The sequence below is a fragment of the Prionailurus viverrinus genome, chromosome B1 (genome assembly GCF_022837055.1).
Source record: "Prionailurus viverrinus isolate Anna chromosome B1, UM_Priviv_1.0, whole genome shotgun sequence".
Taxonomy (NCBI): Eukaryota; Metazoa; Chordata; class Mammalia; order Carnivora; family Felidae; genus Prionailurus; species Prionailurus viverrinus.
In genome coordinates, this window is record NC_062564.1 from 78,097,025 (window position 1) to 78,113,366 (window position 16,342).

The 16,342-nt window shown below is 36.7% G+C and overlaps 1 protein-coding gene across 1 annotated transcript in view; it reads left to right on the top strand.

Moving 5' to 3' along the window:
* Positions 1-16,342, top strand: part of IQCM (IQ motif containing M) — a 616,349-nt gene that overhangs the window by 256,287 nt on the left and 343,720 nt on the right. The window contains 1 exon segment of the mRNA XM_047856690.1: positions 4,424-4,568. Within this exon segment, the coding sequence (XP_047712646.1) occupies positions 4,424-4,568 (145 nt within the window).

The window sequence follows — 16,342 nt, forward strand, 5'->3', positions numbered from 1 at the left end:
GGCACAGAGAGTTAACAAAATTTGTCTAAAGTTACACATCCAGCCAGTGGCATACTTGAATTTTGGGCATAAAACTGAAGCCTGTCTGGCTACAGACACTTTAAAACATTAGACCATTTTGGTAACAGCAGTGTTCAGCAATCATTGCAAAATGGTGGAGTCTTTTCTTAGATCAGGCTCAACATAGACATTGGAGTGTCCAGTCAAAAGCCAAATTTATATTAAAACTACCTTGTAATACTGTAAAGCCAATTGGGATGTGATCATATCAGGGGAATGATGCAGAGAGATGCTATATTCATATAAAGGGACACCAATTGTGTGGCAATCAGAAGCTGCTACGTTTTGCAGAGGCGTGTGGGAGGAAAACAGGATTCAGTGATACAGTTGACCTAGAATGTGTACCCACAGTCTTTATACTAAGCAATTAGAGATAGAAGGATTAACCATGTACTTCAGGTATATAATAATCATTCTGACCAAGATTAGAGCGGATGACATCAGCAAGTGTTATAGAGAAGAGGCCTAAAAAGAGAAGAACCAATCCCAGGGGAGAGACATTTGCTTTAGCTACATGGGTGTGGCTAAGGGCTTCACTAATTCTTTAGTGGATGGGGAAGTGAATACAAAAATCATACTTAACATTATTTATGGCTTGTATACTTGTAAGTGTGTGTCTATGTATATGTGCTTAAGATAACTCAAAATACTCATTTTTTATTTCATTGGGTTTAGTTTAAATTTAAAAATATTTTCCTGCTTAGTTTCAATAAGGTTTTTGTATAAAGTACCTTTTAGATAATGTCCAATGTAAGTGTTTAAACAAGGTTACACTTCAGTTAATATACGTGGGTAAGTTACCTGCTTTTATTTTTAAACATCATTTTTTTTCAATATATAAAGTTTATTGTCAAATTGGTTTCTTTTTTTTCTTTTTTATTTTTTTAATGTTTGTTTGTTTGTTTATTTTTTCAATATATGACGTTTATTGTCAAATTGGTTTCCATACAACACCCAGTGCTCATCTCAAAAGGTGCCCTCCTCAATACCCATCACCCACCCACCCCTCCCTCCCACCCCCCATCAACCCTCAGTTTGTTCTCAGTTTTTAAGTCTCTTTTGCTTTGGCTCTCTTCCACTCTAACCTCTTTTTTTTTTTTTTTTCCTTCCCCTCCACCATGGGTTTCTGTTAAGTTTCTCAGGATCCACATAAGAGTGAAACCATACGGTATCTGTCTTTCTCTGTATGGCTTATTTCACTTAGCATAACGCTCTCCAGTTCCATCCATGTTGCTACAAAGGGCCATATTTCATTCTTTCTCATTGTCACGTAGTACTCCAATGGAGTACACAATAAACATCATTTTTTTAAAAGTTAGAAAGTCAATCTGTAGTAAAACATTTGATGTAATATTTCGCAAGTGTTTAAAAAAAAACTCCACATGTAAAGATCTCTTACAAACTGATAAGAAATATACCATAATAATAGCTTCTCTGTAGAAGTATAAATGGCAAATAAATATGAAAAGAGAGAACTCCTGCTAGTAATCAAAGAAATTAAGCCCTAGTAAGTGTCATATGGTAGTGGAATTATCCAAGCAAGGAATCCATTCCTTCAAAAAATTTTTCTTAATGTTTTCTTTTATATTTGAGAGAGAGAGAGAGAGAGAGAGAGAGAGAGAGAGAGAAACAGAGAGTGAGCAGGGGAGGGGCAGAGAGATGGAGACAGAATCTGAAGCAGGCTCCTGGCTCTGAGATGTCAGCACAGAGCCCAACACAGGGCTCAAACTTAGGAGCAGTGAGATCATGACCTGAGCCAAAGTTGGACACTTAACAGACTGAGCCACCCAGGCTTCCCTATTACTTTTTTTTAAAAAGAGAGATCACCGTATCAAACAAAAGGCAGACTGAAAGTGCATACTGGAAAAAATTTAAATGTTGATGTGTCATAAGTATGATACGTTTACCTTTTAAGTTAGCATGAATTGGAAAACTATAATTACTAATTTGCAGTGTGTCTTTTAGATTCCAATATTGTTTTTGTAAATATCAATTTGTACATTTTTCTGATAGATTCTATCTTGAGAAATGTTTAGAAATTGGTGAGAGATTTATTAACTGAGATGTACATAGCACCATAGCAGAGGCATATTCCCATGCAGAGGACTGGCAGAAACACACATTGTAATAAGAACCATGCAGATGGACATGGTTGCAGATGCATGGATTATTTTCCATGCAGAACCATGCAGATGAACCATGCAGATGAACCATGCAGTTCTGACCCAAATTGTTAAACATAAAAACCTAGGTAACCTTCTGAATGCCTTAGATCTGAGGAGTCCCCCACAAGTTGGGTTGTGTCCCCAAAGAGGATCTATTAAATTTGGAGGGAAACACACTCCAGTTGGGTCTGATAGCTGCCCAGTGCTCCTGCTCTCTTAGCAAATGTCATCATCCGTCTAAGAGACACACTGCAACCAGGATCCTTTTGGCTCATGCTCTAAGGGCACAATGAAAACATTGCTTGATTCTTGATTATAAGCAAAAGAAACCTGCTAACAGATTTAAGAAGAGAGATATTGAGGAGAATACTGGGCAGAGGTCTGGAGAACTAAGTTTAGAAACATGAAGGGATGATGAAAGTTAGATAGCTCTCAAAACTCCAACTACATCCTACATAGAAGGAATCTAATGCAGACACCCAATCCTGGGTATTCCTACCTCCACAAATGCTGCCCTTGAAAAATGGATATTGCTGCCACACTCTACCATGCAAATGGATATACCAGTGTTTTGCATCTAAACCATCACGAATTTCGATTCAAAATCTGGTGTTGATGTGGATAACGAACAAAGCTTTAACAGAAGAGGCTTTGGTCATTAGTATCTGATGTGTGGCTTCAAATTGTGGGAGGTTTGTTCTGCCTTCCACTAAAATTCATATGGTAGGGAATGCTCCACCAGTGTGACCAATTCATTTATTTTTTTAAAATAAAGTGACAGCCTGTTGAATAAATGGCAGATTAAAAATAAACATTGGGAAATGTTATTAAATGTTGAAAGAAATGTTTTAAGAAAGAAACCAAAACAAAAATTCACAGAATGCACGAAAAATACTAAATTTAAGTAAATTAAGAGGAATATAAGTGTATAATAAAAAGTATGGGCTCTGAAGTGTCCTAGTTTTGGGTTCAAGACCAATTCTGCAACTTACTAACTTAATAGCTATTGCAGAAAACCACCCAATAACTGGGAAACTTATTTAAAAAAATTTTTTTTGCTTCAGTTTTTTCACTTGTAAAACGGTATACAAAGCACATCAAAGGAAAGATGACTCAGAGAAAAATTCATGGGCTTAAACACATTCTAAAAAAAAGTAATGAAAATAGATGTCTTTAATTTAAGAAGTCAAGGGGCACCTGGGTGGCTCAGTCAGTTAAGTGGCTGACTTCGGCTCAGGTCACGATCTCGCTGTCAGTGAGTTCGAGCCCCGCGTCGGGCTCTGTGCTGACAGCTCAGAGCCTGGAGCCTGTTTCAGATTCTGTGTCTCCCTCTCTCTGACTCTCCCCCATTCTTGCTCTGTCTCTCTCTGTCCAAAGATAAATAAACATTAAAAAAAATTAAAAAAAAAGATTTATAATTTAAGAAGTCAAGCACAGGAAAATAATCCTTAAAAAAGGAATTAATAAAGATAAATAGAGAAATTAATGAGCTAGAAAATGTAAACCAGTAAAAATAATTGAATTGTTAAATAAAATGAAACTACTTAGAAAAGAAGAAATCTGAAATAGATTGGTTTTTATACTTTAATTTTTCAAGTTTATTGTAGTAGAATATAGAAAATGTATATATAGAAAATATAGTCACAGTTAAAAGGTAAATTGAAAGAACAAAATTTGCACATATGTTGAAAATGATTAATTTATTTAACAGAGTTTTAAAGACATGAAAAACTATAGTAAAAAATAAGTAAAAGATACAAACATACAATTTTCAAAAGAAAGAAAATGAACAAGAATTTGAGCACCCACCCCTAGTGAATAGCTTAGGCAAGAATCACCATTACAGAAACTGCCTTAAAACTTTTTTTATTCTGGCCAAGTGGGTTACATATATAGAAATCTGGATGTCAACCTAGGAAGCTTTCATGAAAGTATCCATCATTGAAAACTCTATGATATGGGAATTACGGGTATCTGATGGCAAAACAGTTTATGATGAAGCTCTCTGCACTCCAAAGAGATTATCTCATTCAACAGTGCATGTGTTTAACCAACCTACAGAATAAACATTAACAAATACATTCATAATTTAAGAAACTGGGTGAAATAGATGAAATGAAAAGGGCAAATTCAGATTAAATACACATAAAAGAAATATGTAAATATGGGGCTTTACTGTCTATATTGCTGTTTTATAGGCTTTGCATCATGGACCAAATTTGAGAGCAGTTATAAACATGTATCATAGACTAATCCATCGTGTTAAATATCGACTTGGTCTGTGGAGGACAAGACAAGTTATAAACTTTGTAGAGCTGGAGGAATGGATGGACAGAAAAAAATGTAAGTGATACAGTCATTTCTGATTTTATTTTAAATTTGGAATTCATTTAAATATTGAAGTTTTATACATAATTTACATATAATTACCCATAGACACCAAAGGAAAACCATGTTTTATATTGCTGAAAGCTATTTGCATTTTATTTTTTAAGTTTTTAATTTTTTAAAATTTTCTATTTTTATTTTTTTAATTTATTAGGCACATCATTTAATGTCTCCAATTCTCCCTTCAAACAATTTATCTAGTGAGTTATAATAACTATCTCACAAAGAAGTCAAGATGATTAAATCATAAATAGGTACAAAAGGCCAAGAATAGTGCTTGGGAATATAAGTTCTCAATACATATTAGGACTTTTCTCTTTATTAGTCAACTTTGTAGATCTTCTTTTTTAATTTTATTTTTTTATTTTTTTAAAATTTACATCCCAATTAGTTAGTATATAGTGCAACAATGATTTCAGGAGTAGATTCCTTAGTGCCCCTTACCAATTTAGCCCATCCCTCCTCCCACAACCCCTCCAGTAACCGTCAGTTTGTTTTCCATATTTATGAGTCTCTTCTGTTTTGTCCCCCTCCCTGATTTTATATTATTTTTGTTTCCCTTCCCTTATGTTCATCTGGTTTGTCTCTTACAGTCCTCATATAAGTGAAGTCATATAATTTTTGTCTTTCTCTGACTAATTTCACTTAGCATAATACCCTCCAGTCCCATCCACGTAGTTGCCAATGGCAAAATTCCATTCTTTTTGATTGCTGAGTAATACTCCATTGTATATGTATAACACATCTTCTTTATCCATTCATTCATCAATGGACATTTGGGCTCTTTCCATACTTTGGCTATTGTTGATAGTGCTGCTATAAACATGGGGGTGCATGTGTCCCTTCAAAACAGCACACTTGTATCCCTTGGATAAATGCCTAGTAGTGCAATTGATGAGTTGTAGGGTAGTTCTATTTTTAGTTTTTTGAGGAACCTCCATACTGTTTTCCAGAGTGGCTGCACCAGCTTGCATTCCCACCAACAATGCAAAAGAGATCCTCTTTCTCCACATCCTCGCCAACGTCTGTTGTCTGAGTTGTTAATTTTAGCCATTCTGACAGGTGTGAGGTGGTATCTCATTATGTTTTGATTTGTATTTCCCTGATGATGAGTGATGTTGAGCATTTTTTTATGTGTCAGTTGGCCATCTGGATGTCTTCTTTGGAGAAGTATCTATTCATGTCTTTTGCCCATTTCTTCACTGGATTATTTGTTTTTTGGGTGTTGAGTTTGATAAGTTCTTTATAGATTTTGGATACTAACCCTTTATCTGATATGTCATTTGCAAATATCTTCTCCCATTCTGTCGGTTGCCTTTTAGTTTTGCTGATTGTTTCTTTCGCTGTGCAGAAGCTTTTTAATTTGATGAGGTCCCAGTAGTTCATTTTTGCTTTTGTTTCCCTTGTCTCTGGAGACGTGTTGAGTAAGAAGTTGCTGCGGCCAAGATCAAAGAGGTTTTTGCCTGCTTTCTCCTTGAGGATTTTGATGGCTTCCTGTCATACATTGAGGTCTTTCATCCATTTTGAGTTTATTTTTGTGTATGGTGTAAGAAAGTGGTCCAGGTTCATTCTTCTGCATGTCACTGTCCAGTTTTCCCAGCACCACTTGCTGAAGAGACTGTCTTTATTCCACTGGATATTCTTTCCTGCTTTGTCAAAGATTAGTTGGCCATACGTTTGTGGGTCCATTTGTGGGTTCTCTATTCTGTTCCATTGATCTGAGTGTCTGTTCTTGTGCCAGTACCATATTGTCTTGATGATTACAGCTTTGTAGTATAGCTTGAAGTCTGGGATTGTGATGCCTCCTGCTTTGGTTTTCTTTTTCAAGATTGCTTTAGCTATTCGGGGTCTTTTCTGGTTCCATACAAATTTTAGGATTATTTGTTCTAGCTCTGTGAAGAATGCTGGTGTTACTTTGATAGGGATTGCATTGAATATGTAGATTGCTTTGGGTGGTATCGAAATTTTAACAATATTTGTTCTTCCTATCCAGGAGCATGGAATCTTTTTCCATTCTTTTGTGTCTTCTTCAATTTCTTTCATAAGCTTTCTATAGTTTTCAGTGTATAGATTTTTCACCTCTTTGGTTAGATTTATTCCTAGGTATTTTCTGTTTTTTTGTGCAACTGTAAATGGGATCGATTCCTTGATTTCTCTGTCACTTCATTGTTGGTGTATAGGAACACAACTGATTTCTGTGCATTGATTTTATATCCTGCAACTTTGCTGAATTCATGAATCAATTCTAGCAGTTTTTTGGTGGAATCTTTTGGGTTTTCCATATAGGGTATCATGTCATCTGCGAAGAGTGAAAGTTTGACCTTCTCCTGGCTGATTTGGATGCCTTTTATTTCTTTGTGTTGTCTGATTGCAGAGGCTAAGATTTCCAGTGATGAGAATGGACATCCCTGTCTTGTTCCTGACCTTAGGGGGAAAGCTCTCAGTTTTTTCCCATTGAGGATGATATTAGCATTGGGTTGTTCATAGAGGTACGCTCCTTCTTTTTATTTATTTATTTATTTATTTATTTTTTTTTTTTCAACATTTATTTATTTTTGGGACAGAGAGAGACAGAGCATGAACAGGGGCGGGGCACAGAGAGAGGGAGACACAGAATCGGAAACAGGCTCCAGGCTCCAAGCCATCCGCCCAGAGCCTGACGCGGGGCTCGAACTCCCGGACCGCGAGATCGTGACCTGGCTGAAGTCGGACGATTAACCGACTGCGCCACCCAGGCGCCCCAGGTACGCTCCTTCTATCCCTACTTTCTTGAGGGTTTTTATCAAGAAAGGATGCTGTATTTTGTCAAATGCTTTCTCTGCATCTATTGAGAGGATCATATGGTTCTTTTCCTTTCTTTTATTGATGTGATGATTCACATTAATTGTTTTGCGGATACTGAACCAGCCCTGCATCCCAGGTATAAATCTCGCTTGGTCGTGGTGAATAATTTTTTTAATGTATTGTTGGAGCTGATTGGCTAATATCTTGTTGAGGATTTTTGCATCCATGTTAATCAAAGAAATTGGTCTATAGTTCTGCTTTCTAGTGGGGTCTCTGTCTGGTTTTAGAATCAAGGTAATGCTGGCTTCATAGAAAGAGTTTGGAAGTTTTCCTTCCATTTCTATTTTTTGGAACAGTTTCAAGAGAATAGGTGTTAACTCTTCCTTAAATGTTTGGTAGAATTCCCCTGGAAAGCCATCTGGCCCTGGACTCTTGTTTTTTGGCAGATTTTTTATTACTAATTCGATTTCCTTACTAGTTATGGGTCTGTTCAAATCATCTATTTCTTCCTGTTTCAGTTTTGGTAGTGTATATGTTCCTAGGAATTTGTCCATTTCTTCCAGATTACCCATTTTATTGGCATGTAATTGCTCAAAATATTCTCTTGTTATTGTTTTTATTTCTGTTGTTTTTATTGTGATCTCTCCTCTTTCATTCTTGATTTTATTTATTTGGGTCCTTTCCTTTTTCTTTTTGATCAAACTAGCTAATGGTTTATCAATTTTGTTAATTCTTTCAAAGAACCAGCTTCTAGTTTCATTGATCTGTTCTACTGGTTTTTTTTGGTTTTGATAGCATTAATTTCTGCTCTAATCTTTATTATTTCCTGTCTTCTGCTGGTTTGGGTTTTACTTGCTGTTCTTTTTCCAGCTCCTTAAGGCATAAGGTTAGGGTGTGTATCTGAGATCTTTCGTCCTTCTTTAGGAAGGCCTGGATTGCTATATACTTTCCTCTTATGACCGCCTTTGCTGCCTCCCAGAGGTTTTGGGTTGCGGTGTTATTATTTTCTTTGGCATCCATGTACTTTTTAATTTGCCCTTTAACTTTTTGGTTAGCCCATTCATTCTTTAGTAGGATGTTCTTCAGTCTCCAAGTATTTGTTACCTTTCCAAATTTTTTCTTGTGGTTGATTTCGAGTTTCATAGCGTTGTGATCTGAAAATATGCACGGTATGATCTCGATCTTTTTGTACTTACTTAGGGCTGATTTGTGTCCCAGTATATGGTCTATTCTGCAGAATGTTTCATGTGCACTGGAGAAGAATGTGTATTCTGCTGCTTTAGGATAAAATGTTCTGAATATATCTGTTAAGTCCATCTGGTCCAATGTGTCATTCAAAGCCATTGTTTCCTTGTTGATTTTTTGACTAGATGAGCTGTCCATTGCTGTTAATGGGGTGTTGAAGTCTCCTACTATTATGGTATTATTATCGATGAGTTTCTTTATGTTTGTGATTAATTGATATATATATTTGGGTGTCCCACATTTGGCACATAAATGTTTACAATTGTTAGGTCTTCTTGGTGGATAGACCCCTTGTATATGATATAATTCCCTTCTGCATCTCTTGATACAGTCTTTATTTTGAAGTCTAGATTGTCTGATATAAGTATGGCTACTCTGGATTTCTTCTGTTCACCATTAGTATGATAGATGGTTCTCCCTCCCCTATTTTCAATCTGAAGGTGTCTTTAGGTCTAAAGTGGGTCTCTTGTAAACAGCATATAGATGGATCTTGTTTTCTTATCCATTCCCTTACCCTATGTCTTTTCATTGGAGCATTGAGTTCATTGACATTTAGAGTGAGTACTTAAAGATACGAATTTATTGCCATTATGATACTTGTAGAGTTGAGTTTCTGGTGGTGTTCTCTGGTCCTTTGTAATCTGTGTTGCTTTTGGTATTTACTTATTTTTATATGTATATATTCCTCTTTTCTCCCCTCAGAGAGTCCCCCTTAAAATTTCTTGCAGGGCTGGTTTAGTGGTCACAAACTCCTTTAAATTTTGTCTGGGAAACTTTTTATCTCTCCTTCTATTTTGAAGGACAGCCTTGCTGGATAAAGAATTCTTGGCTGCATATTTTTCTGATTCAGCACACTGAATATATCCTGCCGCTCCTTTCTGGCCTGCCAAGTTTTTGTGGATAGGTCTACTGCAAAACTGATCTGTCTTCCCTTGTATATTAGGGACTTTTTTTCCCTTGCCTGCTTTCATGATTCTCTCCTTGCCGGAGTATTTTGTGAATTTGACTATGATATGCCTTGTTGATGGTCAGTTTTTGTTGAACCTAATGGGGGTCCTCTGTGCTTCCTGGATTTTGATGTCTGTGTCTTTCCCCAACTTGGGAAAGTTTTGCGCTATGATTTACTCACATAACCCTTCTACCCCTATTTCTTTCTCTTCCTCTTCTGGTACCCCTATGATTCTGATGTTGTTCCTTTTTAATGAGTCATTGATTTTTCTAATTCTTAAATTGTGCTCTTTTGCCTTAATCTCCCTTTTTTTCTGCTTCATAGTTCTTTATAACTTTGTCCTCTATATTGCTGATTCTCTGTTCTGCCTCATACATCCTGCCGCCACTGCATCCATCCATGATTGCGGCTCAGTTATAGCATTTTAAATTTCATTCTGGCTATTTTTTACTTCTTTTATCTCTGCAGAAAGGTATTCTAATCTATTTTTGACTCCAGCTAGTATTCTTATTATCATGATTCTAAATTCTGGTTCAGACATCTTGCTTGTATCTGTGTTGGTTAAATCCCTGGCTGTCGTTTCTTTGTGCTCTTTCTTTTGGGGTGAATTCATTCGTTTTGTCATTTTGAAGGGAGAAAAGGAATTAACCAGGTATAAAAATTGAAATAAAAAAAGTTAAAATTAAAAAATATTAAAATTAAAAATTACACACACACACACACACAAATTGAATAGATGATGCTAGATCCTAGGTGTGTTTTGGTCTGGGTGTTGAAAGTGGTTTGACGGATTAGAGAAAGAAAATGGGGGGGAGGGGAGAAGAAGAAAAAAAAAAGGAAATCGTTTGACAATTTGAAAAAATGAATACACCGAAGTAGACTAAAATGAGATGACGGGGGTAAAATAGAATTTGAAGAAATACACACAAAAGTAAAGAACATAGTGGAAAAAATTAAAGAAAAATATTTTAATACAAATTAAAGATAAATATGAATTTTTTATTTCTCTATATTCAAGAAAAAAAACGAAAAAGAGAAAAAAGAGAAAAAAAGAAATCGTTTGAAAATTTGAAAAAAGTGAATACACTGTAGTAGACTAAAATCAAATTATGGAAGTAAAATAGAATTTGAAAAATTTACATAGAAGCAAAAATATGGTAAAAAATTAAAGAAAAATATTTTTAATAGAAATTGAAAGTAAAAATGAAGTTTTTCTCTTTCTACATTCAAGAAAAAGAAAAGAAACAAAAAATGAAAAACAAAAAGAAAGAAGAAAAAAAGGAAATTGTTTGAAAATTTGAAACGGTGAATATACTGAAGTAGACTAAAACAAAATGATGGAAGTAAAATAGAATTTGAAAAAATTTACACAAAAGTAAAAAATATAATAATAAAAATTAAAGAAAAATATTTTTAATTAAAAATTGAAAATAAGAATGATTTTTTCTCTTTCTGTATTCAAGAAAATGTAAAAGAGAAAAAGAAAACAAAAGAAAGAAAATTGAATAGATGAACCTGCTCACAGATTGAAGTAGGACTGAAATTACTTCGTTTTCCCCTAGAAGTTAGTCTATGTAGCACTTTATAGGCCATAAACTAAGTCAGCGGTGAGACTTGTGTTCTTGAAGAGGGAAGTTGGCCCAGTTGGGTGGGGCTCAGTGTAACAGCTCTGCTCTCCACTAGTTGGCGCTGCTAGCCTACTGGGGTGGATTGTTGGCGGTGCTTGTAGGTGCGTATGCGCATGCACGGGAGCGGTGACCCTGGAACCATTTGGCTACCAGTCTGTTCTCCGGGATCAGAAATACGCACCTGTCCTCTGTCTTCAGCTTTCATCCATGTCCCGCTTTTTCACTCTCCGTGACCAGGCCCCAAGCAGTACCTCTCTCCCAAGTTTTGTCTCAGATGCGGCTGTTTTCCCTGGCCCCTTACTTCTGAAGGACTGCGGCTTTGGCCCGTTCCGCCCCTCTGTGGGAGGGTCTCACTGAGCAATGGCCGAATGCCAGCTGCACCCAGGAATGCCTGCTGGACCCTGCTGCTGCCGGTGCCCCAAGACTGCGGCCAGGTGCCAGCCCGCCCCAGAAAAAGTTTGCGAGATAGTGTAGCAGCAGCATTTCAGGGATTATGGAAAATCACAACACACATCTGGCACCAGGCTTCACCCTTAACGGCCTTGTTCCAGCACCAGTGAATGTGGCCGTTTTCTGGGGTCTTCTGGGACCAGGTGTCTTCAACAGTCTCTACCAAATGCCCTTCTAGCAGTGGAACCGTTTTCCCCGTGTGGCCTGAGAACCTCCTGGACCCCACTCTGTTCCTGGGGATTCGTCTTTCCCACCAGAGCACCATCAGGTATTGAGCTGTGGAGCTGCAGACTTTGCCCTGCCGTTGTTTACAGTCTTAATGGGATTTAAACCTTCTCCTTTCTCCCTTTTTAGTTTAGTCCCCGCGGCTGTTTCCACTTTTCCACTTTCTCTCCAGCTGCTTTGGGGAGGGGTGCTTTTCCCGTATTCTCCCCCCCTCCCCAGTCTCCATCCTCTCTCCGTCCCCAAAAGCAGTTCCCTACCCTCTGAGGCTTCTTGCTCCCCAAACTCACCTGTCCATGCCACATACCTGCTGAATTCTGTGGTTCAGGTTGTGCAGATTGTTGTGTTAATCCTCCCATCAGTTTTCTAGGTGTGTAGGATGGTTTAGTGTTGGTCTGGCTGTATTTCATGGACGCGAGACACAGAAAAAACTTCCATGCTCGGCTCGGCTCCTCCCCCATCTATTTTTTAAGTTTTTTAAAAACAGTTTTTATTTAAATTCCAGTTAGTTAACATACAGGGTAATATTAATTTCAGGTGTACAATATAGTGAGTCAATACTTCCATGTAACACCTGGTGGCTATTTGCATTTTAAAGTGATGTATTGTATATTTGGCTTAATTTATTAGGATCTTGTGTTTATAAACAACAGAAAACCCATTCTGGTTAACCAAAGCAAAAAGAAAATTTATAGGAAAAATATAGGAAAAATAGTTTAAGAATCAGATCTCACACAGAATTTGAAACAGAGCTACTCCAGAGATTTAGGGAGCAAAAAGTAAGGGGAAAAAAATCTCTATTTGTCCTTGGGAGACAGATAAGCTCTTGTCACTTACAAGACTTTTTTTGTTTCTATGCTTTAAATTCAAATTCCAGGGAGAGAACATCTGATTAGCTTAATTTGAATCATGAATCCAACACTCTGCCATGGGAGGGCAGAGAATTTTGCTTGAGTTTCACAGAGGTTATATCCACTGGGGGAAGGGTAGCTCCCCAAAGGAAAATTACATACTGCTAACAGAAAAAATAGCTAATGGACACCAAGCAGGCTAAATAGGTATCTATTATGTGTTGCTTGTTAGTGTTGAAATTCTGTTCACAGAACAAGTTCCTCAATTTATATCTTAGCTTTCAGAGAGCCTGGTTCCTATTATATTTAATGAATTTACATTGCTTAGGATTAGGATGGACACTACAGCCAGTTTCTTGATTAAAAAAATAATAAATGAAGACTTCTGGTTTCTGGTTCCACATGTAAGGAGCCTGGAAGTCTCCACTCCATTTTAACATGTAAAAAAGCTGAATATACTAAAAAATTAACTTCTCATGGATCTATAAGAGACGGGAAAAGACAGAGAAAACTGGTTAAAGAGATAGACACTCAAATACAGGGAGTTGCAGTTACCAGAGCAGAGACTGGTGAGTGGAAATTGATATGGGGAGAAACAAGGGTTGGCAAAGATATGGAGAAAAAGTAATCCTCTTGCACTGTTGGTGGGAATGCAAACCAGTGCAGCTACTGTGGAAAACAGTATGGAAGTTCCTCAAAAAGTTAAAAATAGAACTACCATACAATCTAGTCACTGCACTACTGGGTATTTACCCAAAGAATACAGAAACACTAAATCAAAAAGACGTGTGCATCCATGTATTTATTGTAGCGTTATTTAAAATAGCCAAATTATGAAAGCAACGAAAGTGGCCGTTGATAAATGAATGGATAAAGAAGAAATGGTACATATACACAATGGAATATTACTGAGCCATAAAAACTAATGAAATCTTGCCATTTAGAACAGCATGGTCAGATCTAGAATGAATGCCAAGTGAAATAACTCAATCAGAGAAAGACAAATACTATGATTTCACTCATATGTGGAATTGGATAAAATGAATGAACAAAGTAAAAAAGAAAACAAAAATCAGACTCTTTGGAGAACAAACTGGTGGGGATGTGGGAGAGAGGGATGGGTGAAATAGGTGAAGGGGACTGAGAGTACACTTATCATGATGAGCACTGAGTAATGAGTGCGTAGAGCTGTTGAATCACTATACTGTACATCTGAAACAAATGTAACACTGTATATTAATTATACCATACTTAAAATCAAATTTTAAAAAAGAAAAGAAAAAAGAAATTGATGTGAGAACCAGCACCAATTAGGAAAAATGAGCTGTCATTGGCAAATAGCTGGAGGCTCAGTGTGAACAATCCCAAGAGTTAAACAAACAACAACAACAACAACAACAACAACAACAAAACTCCAAGAGGACCCAGTCATAAGAAGACCACCACAGTGTTGTGATAGTTACCTCCAGGAAATTGAGCAGATTCCCACAGTAAATATCAGAGAGACAGAACCATTTTGAAATTTGCCAGATCACACTCTTCTTTACATGGCCTACCTTCAAGGGAAATTAGTTAACTGGAGCCTAACCTGCTGGGTTATTTTCAGAGCTTAACTGACGTGGTGAAGGGCAATACCCAACTTCAGTCCATTCTGGCCTTCCTGTCCCACCTATAGGGGGAGAAAAAAGATCCTGAGAAACACTTGTATAGTTCACAGTCCAGAGAGATACAGGGATATTAAGAGACTGAGACCTTATCATAGGTCTATAGAACATTTCCTCCCACGCATTCAATCACATTACTAGAGGCCTATTTACAGCTTACCTGATATATCATGTCTGGGTATCAAGAAAAAATTACAAAGTATACAAAAAGGCAAAAACTACAATCTGAATAGCTAGAACAAACATCAGAACCAGACATGGCAGTGACGTCAGAGTTATCACACCAGGGATATAAAACAACTATGATTAATATGCTCCAGGCTCTAATGGATAAAGTAGACAGCATGCAAAAGATATATGGGCGATGTAACTAGAGAGATAGAAATACTGAGAAAGAACCAAAAAGAACTCGAGATAAGACTAACAGAAATGAGGAATGCCTTTGATGGGCTTGTTAGTAGATTGGACATGGCTGAGGACAGACTCTCTGAGCTAAAGGATATACCAGTAGAATCCTTGAAAATCAAAAAACAAAGAGTAAAAAGACTGAAAAAAAAAATACCCGAACAAAATATCCAGGGACTATGGGACAACTACAAAAGGAGTAACATGGATAATGGGAATATCAGAAGGAGAAGAAAGAGAGGAAAGAACCATAGAAATATTTAAAACAATAATGACTGAAAATTTCCCCAAATTATTCTTAGACACCAAACCACAGATCCAAGAAGCTCAGGCAACACCGAGCAGAATAAATTCCAGAAACTACAACATTTTTGATATAAGCATATCATCTTCAAACTACAGAAAATCAAAGATTAAAAAAAATCCTGAAAGAAGCCATGGAAAAAAATTCCTATAGAGGTAGAAAGATAAGAATTACATTCAATCTATCAGAAACCATATCAATAGACACCTCACTAAAGAAGATACACAGATGACAAGTGTTTGGAATGATGCTCCACATCATATATTATCAGGGAAATTTATATGAAAACAGAGATACCACTACACCCTTATTAGAATGGCTGAAATCCAGAACACTGTCAATATGATATGCTGGTAAGGATGTGGAACAACAGGAACTATAGTTTATTGTTAAAGAGAATGCCAGTGATACAGCCATTTTGGAAAACAGTTTGGTGGTTTCTTATAAAACTAAACATACTGTTACCAAAAAATCCAGCAATCATGCCCCTTGGTGTTTACCCATAGGCATTGAAAACTTATGTCCACACAAATTAAACTTACCCACAGACATTGAAAATTTATATCCACACAAAACCTGCACATGTATGTCTATATCTACTTTTTCATAATTGCCAGAGCTTGGCAGCAACCAAGATGTTCAGTAAACCTTCAGTAAATGAATAGATAAACTGTGGTACATCTGGACAAGGGAGTTTATTTAGCTATAAGAGGAAATGAGCTATCAAGCCATGAAAAGACATGGAAGAATCTTAAATGCGTATTACTAAGTGAAAGAAGCCAATCTGAATAGTCCATGCACTGTATACTTTCAACCTTATGACATTCTAGAAAAGGCAAAACTGGAGAAAATCAAGATTGATATTTGCCAGGAATGAGTTGGGGTTGGGAGGAGGGATGTGGCAGAATATAGAGGATTTTTAAGGCAGTGAAACTATTCTGCATAATACTGCATGATGGATACATGTCATTATACATTTGTCCAAACCCAGAGAATTTGCAACACTAAGAGTGAATTATGCGGTAAACTGTGGACCTTAGTGATTGTGATGTATCATCCTTGGTAACAAATGTATCACTCTGATGTGTGATGTTGGTAATGAAAAGAGGCTATGCTTATGTGGAGGTAGTGGGTATGTGAGAAATCTCTGTACCTTCTTCATTTTGTTGTCAACTTAACACTGCCCTTTAAAAAATTGTCTTTAAAAAAACAAAACAAAAACAACAA